Source organism: Candoia aspera, chromosome 8 (genome assembly GCF_035149785.1).
Source record: "Candoia aspera isolate rCanAsp1 chromosome 8, rCanAsp1.hap2, whole genome shotgun sequence".
NCBI classification, from domain to species: domain Eukaryota; kingdom Metazoa; phylum Chordata; class Lepidosauria; order Squamata; family Boidae; genus Candoia; species Candoia aspera.
Window position 1 is genome coordinate 16815378 of NC_086160.1, and position 17771 is coordinate 16833148.

The window sequence follows — 17771 nt, forward strand, 5'->3', positions numbered from 1 at the left end:
TCGATTAAAGACAATAAAATACACAGAATAAAATACAATAATAAATAATATAAATAAAAGTAAAAATAAAAATAAAGAATCCAGGTGGTGAAGAATCTAAAAGAGTCCAAGTGTGGGAGGAGTGGTCTATAGCAACCATCCCCATGTAGATCTATTCCCCTCTCTACCCCAAGCGAGGTGGCAGAACCAGGTCTTCAGACTCTGCCGAAAGGCCAGGAGCGATGGGGCCAATCTCACCTCTGGGGGCAGCATGTTCCACAGGGCGGGAGCTACTGCAGAGAAGGCCTGCTTCTTGGACCCCGCCGGATGAAATTCTCTTACAGACGGGGTCCGTAGCGTGCCCTCTCTGCAAGATCGGGTGGGATGGGTTGATGTAATGGGGAAGAGGTGGTCCCTCAGGTAACCTGGCCCATGCCATGTAGGGCTTTAAAGGTAATAACCAACACCTTGAATTGGACCCAGAAGCAAACTGGTACCCAATGCAGCTCACGCAGCAGTGGTGTTACATGTGCCCTTCTGGGGGCACCAAAAACAGCTTGTGCAGCTGCATTCTGGACCAGCTGGAGCTTCCGGATACTTTTCAAGGGTAGCCCCATGTAGAGCGCATTGCACTAGTCTATCTGAGAGATAACAAGGGCATGAGTGACTGTTCAAAGGGTCTCCCGGTCCAGGAAGGGACGTAACTGGTGCACAGCACATAGCTGCACAAAGGCTCTCCTGGCCACAGCTGCCACCTGCTCTTCGAGCAGGAGCTGTGAGTCCAGGAGGACCCCCAAGTTACACACCGGGTCTGTCTGGGGCAGTGCAACCCCATCCAGAACCAAAGATGACAAAGTCCCGGATACGGAAGAGCCCTTAACCCACAGCCACTCGGTCTTACCAGGGTTCAGTTGAAGCCTGTTGTTCCCCATCCAGGCCCCCACAGCCCCCAGACACTCGGAGAGGGTGGTCACGGCATAACTACGTCTGCACTTGTAATTGGTTGATGAAACCTGAGATGAGTTACCTTCATGAAGGTGGGAGGAATGAGAAGAATAAAACACTATACCAAACTTTAGGCAGCATGAGGTCAGATTTTCACTGAAGTTCAGTGTTGTCACATCTGCATGTGCTATAATTCAGTCAAGCACATTGGTGAGAGCAGAAGAGAGATGCACAGGTTTATGACGTGAGTCTGCCCTGAGGATTTCCTTTTGTATCACTTGTAGTTTCATACATTCGGAAGTAACTGTGGGTCCTAGTAGCTCTGGCTCTTTCAGGTTTGTTTTAATGGCGCCTCTGCCAGCATTTCATCTTTAAAGCACAAACCAAAATTAAAATCTGCCCATTCCTCCTCTGTTGGGGTAGAGAAGTTTCTTATTAGTTTCTCGTTAGCCAATATTAACTGGAACTTCTGCCCGGAAGGTTTTTATATATTCAAATATAAAACATCCTTCTGATGATCCTTTGAAAAGGGATTTTACTTTGAAGTTCTGGTTCTGTGTTCACTTAGCCATTTGTGATGGAAATACCTTTGGAGACCAAAAGAAACATTGTTGTTTAAAAATATAAAGAGAATATTCTGAGAATAGTTGCTGAAACTGAATGGTATAGAGGAATGACTGAACTATGTTTTTCAGGATTTACGAACAAAATGGGCAAAACAATTTAATTGACAGGAATTAAATTAACTATATTAATGTACTTGTTCCTATTTTACAAATGACATATTTTCTAATATGAATGTGGTCTACTGGTCTAATTCCCATTTTCTCAAGTAAAATAAATAGTAAGAGGTCAGGCATTTCAACATTACTAAAGTTAATTTTATACAAAAGCCATGATTGGTATGGTGTATCGATAGGAAGATTGTTTTTTAAGTTCTTGTTTTTTAAGTTCTTTTAATGAGAACCGTATGGCCCAGTTAACATTAACCTGTCATTTTACATTTTGAACTTGCTGTCTTGTCTGTTAACATTGAGGATATAAAGGCACAGGTGGGTTTTTTCCATTGGAATGTGCATGTGTATTCTTACAAAGAAAAGAACAATTGGTTAAGGTGCTATTTAAACTGATATTTATAGAGTTACTTTTTTGTAACATGTTTATTATTGGTAACATAATTTCCTATCCAGATGATATGGGTCCTGGAGTTCAATGATACATAAATATGGAGAGTCTTCTTTTAATATAATCAGAAGATTCTAATTGTATTGTGACCTTACTATTTAAATGATGTTATCATCTACTCTTGCAGAAAAGATTTAAGGTTATTAATATGGAAACAGTGCCAGCAGATCTGTTGGGCACACATTTTAACGTGGGTGCATGCCGTAGAGCTTTTTTTTATTTATTTATTTGCATGGACATGGCCACAAATGATCAGGTTCTGCTGTTTGTGTAGATTTACACTCAGAACCTTTCTGGACTGAAACCAATATGGATTGGTGGTAGCTGAAATTAACTCACTGCCAGTTCTTACTGGTTGTTTAATAATATGTTGTTGGCATGGATGCCATAGTGCCTGTTCTGGTAATATGGGAATGAGACAATATAAACTCACTACTGAAATGACTGGGTGCATCTTTTTTGTTTTTAGGTATACCAATAACTGTGCCACCGCCAGGTACATTTATTTATTCTAAAAGTAGCATGAAACTTACTGTGAATTCCTTTTTGGTATAGGGGACATTTGAGTATATCCCACTTTTTAAAAAATGCACTCAGTTTTCTTTGGAGGACATCATTAATAGTCAGAATGATTTGAGTTGCCAACTTGCTCAAAGTAATTGAAGAATACCTTAGAATATATTAAGTATACAAGATTATAAAAATAAGCTACGCACGCTGTTTAATTATTCTGTCATTTGTTGCTGCAGAGGTTTACTAAAAGTTGCTGCATTGGTTTACTGCTGGGACACAGCTAATGTGCATTAACTTAATTTTGACTTCATTTTCAATTTAAACCAACCTCTTGGTTCTTAATTGAATATTTCAGGCTTTCCTCCCCCACCTGGAGGACCACCGCCTTCCCTCATACCAACTATAGAAAGGTAAATTTTATTTTGTATAGTAATCTAACATCACAAGGACCTTCTTTATTTTAATAATTGCTGTGATGTGAATTTGAACAAAAATACCGTTTAATGTATTTTTGACTGTTTTTGACTGTTTTAATTTCCTTGAACTAGACAAAAACCTGCTTTATAAATTTGTGGTTTCAGTGGCCAGTTTGGGGTAGGTATAATGAAAAGCAGGGCTACTTGGAATAGTTGTAGAGATGAATGGGATAGGGATGGGGAAAGATAAAACTATTGAGGACAGCAAGTGAGATTTGAGGTCTGAAGCAAGGGATCAGTGGAGCAATTCTTACGCATTTTGTTTCCCTCTTATTGGTGAAAAAAGCTTGGAAAAGGTCTAAACAAGATAATAACAACCTGTCCATGTATATGACATTTAATCATTGTATATTTCTGATTCAGGAATAGGTAATTTGGGTGCCTTCCAGATGTTTGGATTTTTTGTTGTTGTTCTGGAAGGTCTTTGGATTCCAGCTGGTAGAAAGCTGGACCCTCCAAGTATGGTACTTTTTATTCTGCATGCTGTATTTTCAGTTAGATGAAAGTATCTTTAGCTTTGTTTTGTTTTTTCTTAAGAATTCTAAGCTCTGAATACATTCTAATAACTTCCTTGCTTTTGGTTATCCTATTACCTCATGTTAGGCTTTCACTGTCCCAAGTGGCTGATTTACATTATTAGGCGTTTCATTATCCTGTTTATAAAATCTAATTGATCCAAAAATGTTTTATTTAAGCAACCTGCTGTTTTCAAGGAGGCAATAGCATATTTGATCTCATGATGAAAGCTTTAATTAATTCAACCTATATGGCAAGTGAGAAGATATATCAAAAGTTATGGACATTGATTTAAATTGTATTTATATAATTTTCCAGATAAAACATTTCCCCCTTTCAGCTTAAAGAACTAACCTTAGAATATGCAAAAATGAGCAAGACAAAAGAGGGACAGAGAGTATTATAACTTCCATATGGGATGTTCTTGTTCAGAATTCCTGTCAATCTTCGCTAAGATACAAAAAGCCCAAAGGAAATCGGGCAGGGCGTTTAATTTCCTTTCTTCTTTTTCAGTTTTTTTTTTTCCTAATGACTGCTCAACATTTTCAGTATCCTCAGTCCTCATGGGGTTCATATTATGGCATTTAGAGAGCCAGTTTAGTGTGGCAGTTAAGGTCCTAGCCTAGAAAACAGGAGCCTCTGAGTTCTAGGCCTGCCTTAGGCATGCAAGCCATCTGGGTGACTTTGGGCCAGTAGCACTCTCTCAGCTGAACTCACCTCACAGGGTTGTTGTTGCGGGGAACATAGGAGGCAGGAATGTTAGGATATTCACCGCCTTGAGGGTTCATACCTCCCTTGTTCTCCGTGGATCGTTTTTTGCCTCCATTTCTATTGTTTCCTCAATCACTATTAGAATTAATAATAGACACTACCTAGAATAGATGGGAGTGGGAAATTCTGAATAAAAACAGCCAGTGTGGGGAAAGGTTTAACCCAAACTACACACATTAATTCTGATCTGAATTAGAATGGCATGGTATTACTGTGTTTTAGGAGTGGGAAGATTGGATTTGGCCAAAAAGCCAGATCTACCTTTTCCACCTCATATGACTGGCTAGATGATACCAGGGGCAAGATTCAGTGTCCAGGCTCCTGACATTAAAAGTTTTCTAATAGAAGAACTGTTTTTCCCATGTTCCTTTCCATGTAGATAACCATTTTGTCTGGTGATTACCTTCCTAGTATAGCTGACTGCATCAGTCTGGTCTGTAAGATGGAAAGGCAGGATATCAGCAAAGCAGGACAGTAGTGTTTGTAGGAATTTGGAAGAGGAAGGAGTCTTATTGGGCTGATAGGTCAAAGGTAAATTCATCCAAGTTGTAGTGTAAACAAAAAGCAGAGGTTTGGGTATATTGCTTGTCTTAACGTGCAGTTTCCCAAAGCTTTCCGTTGCAGAATGTCAGCAGAATGTATAGAGGGTGCAAAACCAACAAGGTTGTGCATGAAGGACCCAAACAGGCTTACTTCTGACCCTCACTCCTTACATGAAGCTAATCACAGGGAGCATAGAAGACATTAATAAACCTCTTTAAATGTACACATGCCAAGATGGACCAGGTGGCTAGTTGCTTTAATTCATTGCTGCAGACATGAAGGCATAGCATGTTCACGGCCCTGCCATCCAGTTCACAGTGGCAGCAAACACTGATTTAATACAGCATGTTGATGATTAATCATTTTATATGTTTGCAAACATAAACACACAATACGGTAACTGGATCCGTAATGCAATAGAAATTGGTTATTTTGAACAGAAACTTGAGTAGGAAAGAGGCTTGATTATATTTATTTCCCAACAGTGGACATTCCTCTGGTTATGATGGCCGTTCTGCTCGTGCATTTCCATATGGTGGTGGTAAGTGTCTTCAATTCACTGCTTGAAAATGTGACTTGGCTTGCTATATTTTCATGTGATCTAAAGTTTCTTATTGCCCATAGAAAAACTAATAACTTAATATATTGTTGGTTTCCTAAATTTATCTATTATGTGTGGCATCTTTCGTTTGTCAAGCATGCATTGGCAGGCACCAATTTCCAGTAAAAAACATTGTCTTCCTTCTAAGGTGGCCCCATTGCTGAATGGTGTCTGACCGTGCAGATTCTTGATCCATGTATAAGCACATGTCTCTTAAATGTCCTCCTCCTCTTGCATGTTTGAGTGGGTCTTGCCCTTTTTGTTCTCCTTCTCAGACAAGGTATTATGGTCAGTCTTTCTTTCATTTACATGCTGGCTGAAAGTGAGCCCTTGGAAACTGAACTTTTTCAGAAGTCAACTGGAATAGTACAAAATTATCTTTAATAGTTTAAGTGGAATTATATACATGTACCATGTACCACAGTTGGTTACAAATATTTATTTTTTTCTGAAATAAAATTTCTGCAATGCAAGAAGAAATATTCTAAAAATATTCTTGCAGATTCTTAAATCAGATCTTAAACATATTGTCAGTATTGTTTCAGATCTGCCTATCACAAATTTCATGTGAAAAAAAAATTCAAAGAACATGGATTTGAAAATGGTATAATATCTGTGTTAGTGTTTAAATAGGTTTTTTTTTCAGATTCTTTTTATTCATATTTTTTTGCATAAGATGGCACTATAAAAAAAACCTTTCATCATATGGAGATGCAACTTTAATCCTTGTGATGATTTAAATTTAGAAAGAAAATGGCCAAAGGGAGGCTTGATTTTTAATACTGTTCTGCTAGAGAATTTAAATTTGATGTATAAGTTTGCCTACTGGCTTCTGTGCAATTTTAATCCCTAAAATTCGTAAAATATTTAGGAATTTGGTTAAACCTTTCTACGAGTGAATAGTTAAATTGATCAAAGCAATATTTTAATTGTTTGTTATGCTTTGAGACTGCCAATAACAAGAGTTTAGATTTAGCACATCTGAAAATAATTGTAAGCAATACCTACTACTAGTGCATTTCTTAAAGTTTTCAGTGGATCTGATTCATTGTTGACGGCCTGTTAGGAAGGCAACATTATAGTGTATCTATTTCAGTATGTTTAACTACAGATGGTTTTGGGAATATCTTTTCAATCTTTTTTTGCAGCCATAGCAGAAAATTCACCATATGATACATTACTGAAAATAGTGCAAACATAATGTCTATGACTAATAAACATGCTTAAAAATTCTTTATTCAGTCATCTCTTGCCACAATCTGTATATGTTTTTAAATTTCGGATACAGGCTGCTCAGACTTCAAAAGTTAAACTGTTACAGCTAAATAAACCCAGTGTAGGGAGTGCTGAGGCCAGCCATAGGATAACATTGATAATGCTCTTCTTCCTTCATCCAAAATATCCATGTAGTTATTAAGTGCCATCAGGTTTGTGTCACCTCTAAATGACCTCATGGATAGATTATGTCTAGAGAATGTAGATAAAGGAATGGGGTAATGAAAATGAAGGTGAAATGCCTTAAATTAAATGTCTGTATCAGAAAGAAAACATAAACTAGTTTTTAAACAAGGAGTACATGGATTTTCGGTTTTATATTTTCCAGTGAATGCTGATTGTTATGTGGAAAAACAAAATGCCCTTGTGGCAAGATTGTAGCATAGCCTGGCCCAGAATCTTTTTGAAAGGATAATGGTCTGCTTAAATTAGATTCTTCTTCATGAGAGGGATACTGCAAGTAAACGATGGCATATTCACTATAATTCTTTAGCTTGCATAATTCAACACAATCTGTTTTTGACAAGATATTTGGAAAGAGTAGAATGTAAATTATAGTATACTGTAGATTGCCACCCTGCATTATTGGCAAATGGCTTTTGATAGAGAAATGTATAACTTACTTCATCTGGAGCAGAAAAGGCCTGTTCGGTATGTTAGTCAAGCAATTTCCTTCCTTGCTTTCCTCTTTAGTACCTTTTTCAAAGAGGAGACTGTACAAGGTTTGAGGATTCAGAATATGTAATGCACTCTAGAGTGGCAAATTCTAATCTTGTGGATTTAACTTGAGGCATATATTTAAAAGCTAGCTCATTACTAATCTGGTAAGAATAGCTAGAATAAAAATAGAACCAGACTGTTACCAATCTCATTATAACATAAGAAGACACGCAGGATTTGCATCATCAAATTTATTACAGCCCTGAGGCCAGATACAATCAAAATATCTAATAATACCATGCATGCATATCTGTCTGTCTGTCTATCTCTCAATCTGTCAATAAGTATAAGAGCTAAAAATAATTAAGAATAAAAATACTAAAATAAATCAAAATAAAATACTATTTTAAGAAATTTTAAACCTAAGTAATGTGCTGCATATTGTACAGATGGTAGCACAAAATTGGGCAACTTGGGAGGATATTTTTGAATCCTTGTCCAAAAGAAGTAGCATTAAATAGAAATCACATTCCCTACCTGGAAATTTTTTCAAAATTAGATATTTGCATGCATATACACACACACACACACACACACACGCAAATATATACCTGAGCATATCTACAATTCAAAATTTTATTTTGTTACTCCATTTTGATTTTGGATTATTGACAGAAGAATTCAGAACTGTTACCTTGAGCAGTCTGATTCAATACTATATAGTACAAAGATCTGTAATACATATTTTATGAATTGATGCCTTTTTTAATAATAGAAGAAACTGTGGATATATGAGTAACATAAAGCTATCTATTCCTTGAACTTCTCTCAGGATTAATTTTTTAAAAAACACTTTACTCTCCTCTTTAAACCTAAATGTTTTTCCCCTCTTGTGGTTAATGGTGGTAAGGCTGAGGTAAAAAAATGAGTGTTCTTGCAATTTTTGTTTTACGCATCATCAGTATGTTTTTTTAACTTTCGTTGTTACAGGTAAATCGCTTAATGCCTTTTCATAATGTTTCAAGTGCAGTTCCTGAATGTAGCTCCCATCATAATCTCCGATGTAGATTTTTTCCCCCTTTTTCTTTTAAACATAGTTCTTCTGGGCAATTGCATTTCATTCAGACTTGTGAACCTCGCCACATTCCTGAGATAGCATTAGAAAGAATCCTTTGTTGGTGCTGTCCTATTTTGTAATAGTGATGTTTCTAATTGAATAACAAGGATTGCACTCTAAGCAATTAGAAATTCCTGGTGTTCAGAAATTCCTGTCCTTCAAACAGAAGAAACAAGTGGCTTGTTCCTTTCCTTGTCTTAGTTTAACTATTGTCAAACTCACTTTCTACTGCTAGGGAGATGTCTTGTGAGAAAGTTCAGTAGCTTTTAATTAATGGCTTTGTCCTAAACACATTGGTCAGGATGATTATCTGTGTGCATTTTTATGAGTGCGACTGCTAAAGTGAAATAGTAAAAAGAAATCCAAATGCTTTATTATATACAACTTCTGGACACCTCAGGTTCGTGCCATTTGGAAATAAGTTCATTGCTTTCCATTTTAGGTAAGGCTGGTATTTGCTTTTAGGTAAACATGATGCTGTAAACATGTTTTAGTATTTGGTACAATTTCAGTCAGCAATTTGAAAAGCTTTGTATGCAAATAACTTTTCAGTGACCCAGTAGTGATGTCAGTTAAGCAGTGATCTACAGCAGTTCAGAGCATCAGGCAGCATCCAAAAATGCCTCTCTGCACATAGAAAGAAGGTCTGTTGCGGGTAGGACCCAACTGCTTTGGTGGGATATGTATCCTTGCTTGGATACATTTTGCCTTTTGCAGTAATGCATATTTTACCACAAACTCCTGATAATAGGAATTACTTTGTCTTCTGAAAGCAAAATCACTTTTTTCTTCTTACAATAAGGCCAAAATTAACAAATGTGATGTAATTACTTTTGAAGTAACTTTTTCCCATCTAAGTATATTCATGCATTTTCAGAACCTAGAGCAGCCTTTCTCAACCTTTTGACCCTGGAGGGACCCTTGAAATATTTTTCAGGCCTTGGGAAACTCTTGCACATTCAGGCTCAAATGTAGGCCAGAAGTCACAAAATTATTATATTTGTTTCATGGGTAGGCCTATATATATGCATTAACAGTGTTCTTAAACTAAAAAATCAAGAATGAAACTTACCTCTTTAATGTGAAGTCCAAATTTGAAATAATTTTTTAAATAAATTGCAATCTCCCAGGGAACCCCTAGTAACCTTTCACAGAATCCTGGGGTTCCATGGAACCCTGGTTGAGAAACCCTGACCTAGAGTAGAACCTCTCTTTATTAGTGTGTTGTTTTGGTTTTAAATACTCAGTGCCTCGTAAATTGGTTTGGGTGAGTACAGAATGAAAAACCTGTTTTGTTCCAAGCTTGAGAGCAAAGCAACTTGGAATATTTTGAATAAAGTCAGTTCTGGCAGGAGAAACTAAAAAAAAATGTTTCCAGATTCTTCCTTAGGGCACAGAAAGAAATCAAAATAAGTATCTGGTTTTTGTCCTAAAACCACACAACTAGGTGAGATGATCATTTGTGTTGAGTGCTGCCCACCACTGTTCCTACAGAAAAATTGGTCAAGGAATATATGTATTAAAAAAAAAAATTAAACCTTTTCAAAGTTCCCATAGCAAATAATGGAAGAAACAGATGAGCATCCTTTTTGGAGCCTCTTTGCACAGCCAGCCTCAGTTTTGAAAGAGCTGCAATAGATCCACTTCAACACAGGCTGTAAGCAACAATAAAATTAACACCCCTTCAATCCTTGAGTTCAGGCTTGTTTGAAATGCACCCTTTTGCTATTATGCAGCCGACTTAGTGGTTTGCGGGGGGCTCACTTAGCGAACCCAGCGACAGTGATACTACATTGCAGTCTGGGAATTACAACTTCTCCATGCCAAAGTTTTTAAATCCAACAATAAACTTGCTTGCCAGGAGACAGCAGTTGTCTTATTTTCAAAATGGCTCTCTCATTTAATGGGTTCTTAATTGTCTCTCCCTCATTCTTGCTCACCATCTCCCCTCAGCCAGCTCCAGTAATGGAGCAGGAGTGGATGCTATTCCTGGCATTTTATGGGCTATGGGATTCTCCCAGTCTCTTCCTGCCTAGCCAGCAAATGCTAATTGCCAGATGCCAGAATACTCGAAACAACATGAATTAAAAAAACCCATTTTGTCCTGGGCTTGAGTCGAAACTGCAGAACATAAGATGTTTTGTTATTAGCTCAGAACACTTTAAACACATCTGCCAAGCTTGGAACGTTCTGCAGACATCTGAGGCTCTCTGTTTTTATCCTTTTAAAGTCCAGAGTAACAATTTACTCTGTGAGGTAAATAAGTACAGCTGCAATTACAAAAGAATACAAAGATGAATTTTAAATAAAACAACGTAACGGAACCAGTGATATTGAGACTACTTTTGAAATTGCAACTAGATGTGGAATTCACAACTGGGAAGGGGAAGCAATTAATTTATAAGTTTTATTCAAATCATCATTCAAAGTGGGTTTTACCGTTGACATTACCTCCTAGGCTGCTAAATTTATAAAATAGGGAATAATCCCAGTGTGATTCTTTTTACACTTTTCAAATGTTTCAAACTTTTTTGTTTTCTAATACTGGAATTTTTTTCTTTAGTCACCTTTCCGCACCTTACAGGTTCTGCCCCATCATGGACTAGTCTCATGGACACAAGCAAGCAGTGGGATTATTATTCCAGAAGAGAGAAAGACCGAGAGCGTGAAAGAGATCGAGACCGAGAACGGGATCGAGATCGTGACAGAGAGCGGGAGCGGACCCGAGACAGAGAGCGTGAACGGGATCACAGTCCAACTACGAGTGTGTTCAATAGGTGGGTATCGGGGCTAAATCCAAGGTTGTGCAGAGAGAGTTCAGGGCCTGCTTAAGAAATGTGTTTCAAACTTCACATGCAGCTGTATATTCTTAGGGGACAAGGGTTGGGCTTTGTTTTTGTTTTCTTGCTGAAAGCTAGCCAGCTAATTCAAATTCAAACCAGAATTGCAAAAATAAATAGTTACACGCAAAAGACTCAAAACTTTGCTAAGATGGTGAATTTTATTAAGTCACAGAAAGGAGTAGAATCACCTTTTCAAAATATTCATACAGAGGCCTGTTTTTTCTAATTGGTAAAGAGAATTGTGCTATTTTTAATAATTATTTCTTCAGCTTCAAAATGCTATATACGTTAAGTGTTAAACTGAGTTTTAAATATATTACCATAATGTTTGTTCTTATAGAGGCTTTGTGCTAATGTTCTGTACTTTGTATGTTTTGTGTTACAAATTACAGGGTCAGTGTCTTAGGCATTAAGATCAATTTAACATCTGTTTCTTAGGCACCTTGATTGAAAGCACAAAAAATTCTGGTCATTCAAGGGTGCCTGAAATGAACCTTAATGATTTCCAGGCCTAGGGAGGATTCCTTGTTGCTGCCAGACTTATCAGAAAAGGAGGGAGAAGAAAGTTTTTCTTCTCTCTTTTCTTTTCTTTTTTTTAATGTGACTAAATTATCTGACATCTGCAGCAAAGCTGCTGCCATATGACAGTGTGAAGAGCCAGGAAGCCCTTAGCGAAGTAAAACCATGATTTGTGGAATAATAGAGAAAGTGGGAAGTTCGGGAGTCACAAATTATTCAGGTACAATATTCTTGAACAATATTATGAGTCTTTTAACAATTTTTCAGTGGCTTATGAAAATGCATCCAACAGATGGAAAAATACCGTTTTGTGCCTATATGACTGGCCATGCACTGTAAGCGGGTATTAAGATTTTGTTCTGGTAAAAAGGTCAAGTCCAACTCAACGCTGGTGACCTTGTGGACTCATCATGTAACTTTATTGGCAGGGTTACAGAAGTGGTTTGCTATTGCTGTATTGTGGGATATTTTTTTCCCAGCTACCTAGAATAACCTACAACCTGAGATTTCCTCCTGTCCATCTACTAACCAACCTGTTTCTCCTTAATTTCTGAACCCAGACAAGATCTTAGCGAAAGCTCACTGTGTGGTGTCTGCCCTAGTTTAACCCTGGAAAGAGTGCCATGTCTTGAAAGAGCCAGGAGGCTTTTCCTTTACTCTGCCTTCTGAAGGCCAAAACATCCAAACTTTTTGTGATTTGCAATAAAAGGTATTGAACTGAATCATTTTATAAACAGATTATACTGCCACACAGTAAGTATTAGTGGACAATTTGAACTACTCCACAGATACCAATTGCAGAAGAATAAATGTATCGTTTTGTGTTTATTAATAATACCTTAATATTTTGAGTTACGAGAGCCAGTTTGGAGTAGTGGTTAAGGCATCTGGCTAGAAACCAGGAGACCATGAGTTCTAGTCCCACCTTAGTCACAAAGCAGCTGGGTGACCCTGGGCCAGTCACACACTCTCAGCCCTGGGAAGAAGGCAGTGGCAAACCACTTCTGAAAAACCTTGCCAAGAAGACTGCAGGGACTTGTCCAGGCAGTCTCTGAGAATCAGACACAATTGAACAGATTAACACACACACACGCAAACACACACAATTGTAAAATTCATAATAAAGTAGTGATCGATTTCCTTTCTTTATGGCAGCTGGCTGGACAATTCTGGGAGTTGACATCCACACATCATAAAGTTGCTGAGATTGAGAAACACTGCTCCAGGGGCTATTTTTATACCCTTATGTTTATGTATAGAAAAACTTACAAATGAGCATTACTTAAAAACACACACATACTTCTCTGTCTTGATTCTTATTTTTTAGTGTTCAGTTAATGGCTTAACAGTACATTTGCCGAAACATTCAAGACTGCCCATAAATACTGTCCCTTTCTTAAGGGTTGATTGATTGATCCTCTTCCGATCAGTTGAACAATCATGCAGTATAAAAGGATGTTGACACGCTCGTAATTAAATCTCAGCTTCTTGATGCTGGAACGTTGGCTTATGCCATGAGCTTGACGGTGCCAGCTATTACTAATAGTTTGTGTGGTATCCTTAGGTTATACATTCTGGCTTGCATCAGCCTTTCAGAATTATTCTTTGCTGAACGCAGAAAGTCAAGAAAAGACTCCTGACAGTCTTCTCTCTGTGCTTTAGGGTATGTGGGAGAAGCCAAGGGTTGCAAATGTTGCTTCGGCTTGACTTGTGCACTGGAGGAATGTTCTTTTGTTCTTAGTGATGAGGAACGATACCGATACCGAGAATATGCAGACAGAGGCTATGAGCGACACAGGACAAGTCGAGAGAAAGAAGAACGGCACCGAGAAAGGAGACACCGAGAGAAGGAAGAGACGAGACATAAATCTTCACGAAGGTCAGCTGCTTAGTAAGCTGTCAAAGGGTTTTTATGGGTTGTGCAGAAGTGTCAAATGAAAATGTTGGCTAACCTGTAATATCTCCCCCCGAATTTCTGCTGAAAAATGGAGCCCAAAGTAGAAAGAAGTTTCAGCTCATTGAAGTGTTCTGACCGTAGGTGATAGTTAGAATCGTTAAAATTCTTAGATCAGTCATCTGAACTTTTTAGTGAAAGGTTCTGTTTATTTGCCTCGGTGGGCCATTTACAGCAGACACGATCCCTGGGCGGTGATGTCCTTGGGGGAGAGGGAGTGTGGGCTGCTCTTAGCAGCAGCATCCATTTGTTGTTCACCTAAAAGTCTGGTACCGCTCCTTTTCCTTGTCTCTGTGCAGAGAAGGGCAGAGAGAGCAGCAGCCTTATTAATGTCCTTTGCTTACTTGCCCAGTGAAACATCTCCACTTGCTCGCCTCTATTTAATAAATATATCTATTTCCCAGAAGTAAAGCGGAGGCCAGCAAGTGAAGTGTTTTTTTCAGTTGCCCCCTAATTCTTGGTTTTAGGGTTGAAGACAGCAAGATCACGTAAGGGCTATTTAAACAATAACAGTGGCAAAAACCCAGTGTCGGATAGTTAGCCAGTAATATTAGTTAGGAACGGAAACTAAAAGCCTGGACTGACTGCTCTCAGTTACTGCACAGCCAGAGCAAAGAACCTGAGACCCCAAGGCCATATGCAGTTCCTGCCCAGGCGCAGCTCCAGAAAGTTTCCAAATGTTGCTTCCAAACTGTCATTTTGAAGGCAATAGAAAGATTGAATGCAAGGGGGGAAATTCTGTGAACTATAATTGCTTAATTCAGTTGCCAGATCTTGCCCACTTCTTCACCTCTGCCTTGTCCAATTTTGGCACAGGTCTTGCAGTTGGTCAGGAGAGCCATAGTTGTCCCTGCTTATTGTGGCTCTGTGAAAAACTCATACGCTCCTGCTCTGTCAAGAGCATTTCCTATTGAAGGCCTGTGATAATGTAACAGATTTGTGTTAAAAACAAAAAAGAAAAATCCCAAAAATTTCTCAAGAGCATGGCTGTAGAACTATTTTAAGTCTATCTTTGTAAATGAAAATCCTGTTAAAACTGTGACTTCCCATTTGCAGAAAAATTCTGGCCTCTTCATTGCAGGCATGTACTTAAATTTCAGTGCAGTTATTGATGTTAAATGAGCTGCCAGTCTCTGCTCAAAATAAACAATGGCAGGTGAAAATCCCGGGGAAGCTTATTATCAGCAGAGTGTTTCTTCAGTCCCTTTCTGGTTCTGATTTGCCCATGATGAGGGAGGCTTGGGAGATGACAGCACCGCATAGACTAAATAATTAGTTTTATAACACGAAGAGCTTGAGAAGCAGGGTGGTGGCACTCAGTTTGAGACTCTGTTAAATCTTTTTGTCTCTGTTCCCCCCACCCCCCTTTCCCTCCCTAGTAACAGCAGGCGTCGCCATGATAGTGAAGAGGGAGACAGCCACAGGAGGCATAAACATAAAAAGTCAAAGAAGAGCAAAGAAGGAAAAGAAACAGGTGGCGGTGAACCTGCCCCTGAACAGGAAAACACTGAAGCTGCCCCTGCAGAATAGGCATGTGATGTTTTTGCCTACTTGCTTATATTAATGCCAGAAATAGATTGCTCTAAATCTAATTATTTTTCTGGGTCTTAAAATATTGCTCTTAATTTTGTTCTGTTAGTAGAAAAGCCTACATTTAATTTGGATTTTTGAAAATAAAGAGAGTGAATTTTTTCATGTTAAAGCAGATTGTTTTGTCTTGTCTATGCCATTGGAACAGTGAAGAAATTAAAGTGGAAAATGCAGAACTAATACAAAGGCTTCTCATATAAGATAATTATTTCACACGCTGCAGTTATTCTGGGCACTCAACAGACTGTCCTCTGAAGGATGAATTGGAACCAGAATTTTGTTTAGCCCTTCGGATAAATAAATGTATATTGTTTCTTATTTAAAAGGCAAACTTCCATATGACAAACTTGTTTTTCCTTTGCTTATACAATAACTGTAATAAAAAGTTAGTGTATCTTGGCTAGTACTCCATAGTGTGTCAGTAGCATCCAGATGTGATGCTCTCCTGTGTTAGATCAGACTGGCCTTTTTATTGGTAGTTCAGTGCAGATAAACCAGTCAGTTTCTTGCTTTATTCTTTGCTTATCCAGGTGAATCACTGCACCGTATTCTTGTCATTAGGATGCTGATTTAGAAGAGCCCAACACCGAATGGAAGGATGAAAACTGAGTAAAACAGAACACTCAAATTAAATGGTTGATTCCATGAAGTAGAAAGTTGCATGCAAAATGAGTATTTTTGTCCTTTTTTAATTAAATTAATCGGGCTTTACAAATGACAATTAATTTAATAGTAGAAAGAAAATGCACAATTATAATAGGAAGAAAAATGTTTTGAAAAACTGTCTTTTACTGAGCACAAAAAGGAATTTAATAGATTCATCAGGCAGCCTCCCATGTCTTGCATAGATGCTGTGGGCATAATCATTAGAAAAGTATTATATCACGTCAAGGTTTCTGAAATCATTTTCAAATTAGGTAAAGTTTTTTCCTTAATACAAAGAGCAGGTGAAACATAGATATAAAAATACAAACATGAAACGTAATGCAGTAAGTTGTGTACCTTAATTTACCTTGGTAGCTTTCCATAGTTTAAGAGCATGTTTTTCTCAAACACATACCATGGAGCATTTTTATGACTATTCTGCTTATGTAATGCACATTTATATTTCTCTACTTTTTGGTGGGGAGGGGCGGACAAGTACATAGGAAGTGTCTGGGTAGATGATTCATTTGTTTCCAGTTGAAACGCATCTTTATAAAAACGTGCCAGGCCAAGATACTATGGTGAGAGTAAGTTTCCCCTTCCGTTCTTTTAGCATCCTTGCCAGACAGGCATGTACCATTCCTGAGATATTCCTGCCATTCACTGCGAGGAGGATGTCGCCACACCTGGTAAGGGGAGGGAGGAACAAATAAAACTAGTTATGGACACATCTGCGATTTCAGGACAGGAGTTTTCCTTGCCAATTCTGCAGAGAGGCTATAGCAGCCTTTCTCAACCTTTTGACCCTGGAGGGACTCTTGAAATATTTTTCAGGCCTCGGGGAACCCCTGCAGATTCAGGCTCAAATGTAGGCCAGAAGTTACAAAATTATTACATTTGTTTTGTGTGTAGGCCTGTATGTATACATTAACAGTGGTCTTAAACTGAAAATCAGGAATGAAACCTCTTTAATGTGAAGTTACCCAAATTTGAAATAATTTTTTAAATAAATCGTGATCTCCCAGGGAATCATCTCGTGGAACCCTAGGGTGCCATGGAACCCTGGTTGAGAAACCCTGGGTTATAGGGTCAAAAGTACTAAAGAGGCACACATAATTGAGAATTCAATAAAAGCCAGCTATAGAAGCAAAGCTGTTTTTTTTTTGTGGTAATCCTGACACTTGTTTTTTTGACATCTTGTACTTCAAGAGGCAAACAGAAAAGTATCACTCAGTTAACATAGGCCATGCATTCTTACATAATGTTTTAAATTACTTTCTCTAACAATGCACCTAAGTAAGGGTCCTACTTCTTAATACCACTTTATTTTGCAAACGTTTGGAGTTCTGTATTGCCAAAGTTCTCGTATTTATTAAGGAGCTTTTCTACTGGTATTTAATCAAAACTGATCACCTCCAGCTTGCACGAGAACCCAGCTGTTATTTAAGAATTGCTTCAGATGTTCTTTATTGCACTGGTATAAAATTGAACCTATTTTGATGCATAATCATTCCTTGAGGATCTTATCCCTGTTGAAGCCATTGGACAGGGTCAGTGTCCTCATCTTTAAGTCACTTCCATTTCCATGTAATTGGAAGCCCTGTCACAGCATGCCTGATACTTTGCTCTTGGAGGATGA

The 17771-nt window shown here is 38.1% G+C and overlaps 2 protein-coding genes across 14 annotated transcripts in view; one reads left to right on the forward strand and one right to left on the reverse strand.

The window, feature by feature from the left end:
- FIP1L1 (factor interacting with PAPOLA and CPSF1) overlaps nucleotides 1–15599 on the forward strand; it is a 36815-nt gene extending 21216 nt beyond the window's left edge. For 5 of the 13 annotated variants that reach the window (XM_063310561.1, XM_063310556.1, XM_063310563.1 and 2 more), the window contains 5 exons: nucleotides 2978–3032; nucleotides 5414–5469; nucleotides 11145–11358; nucleotides 13685–13822; nucleotides 15277–15599. In XM_063310561.1, coding sequence (XP_063166631.1) covers nucleotides 2978–3032; nucleotides 5414–5469; nucleotides 11145–11358; nucleotides 13685–13822; nucleotides 15277–15427 — 614 coding nt within the window. In that variant the 3' untranslated portion in view covers nucleotides 15428–15599. Of the gene's footprint in view, nucleotides 1–2578; nucleotides 2606–2977; nucleotides 3033–5413; nucleotides 5470–11144; nucleotides 11359–13684; nucleotides 13823–15276 lie in introns of all 13 variants that reach the window. The other 8 variants (XM_063310559.1, XM_063310554.1, XM_063310562.1 and 5 more) reach the window with 5 other exon arrangements.
- Nucleotides 15600–16156: 557 nt separating this feature from the next.
- The window catches only part of LNX1 (ligand of numb-protein X 1), a 63184-nt gene continuing 61569 nt past the window's right edge, over nucleotides 16157–17771 (reverse strand). Inside the window, exon 10 of the mRNA XM_063310571.1 lies at nucleotides 16157–16818. Coding sequence (XP_063166641.1) covers nucleotides 16683–16818 — 136 coding nt within the window. The 3' untranslated portion in view covers nucleotides 16157–16682. The remainder of the gene's footprint in view (nucleotides 16819–17771) is intronic.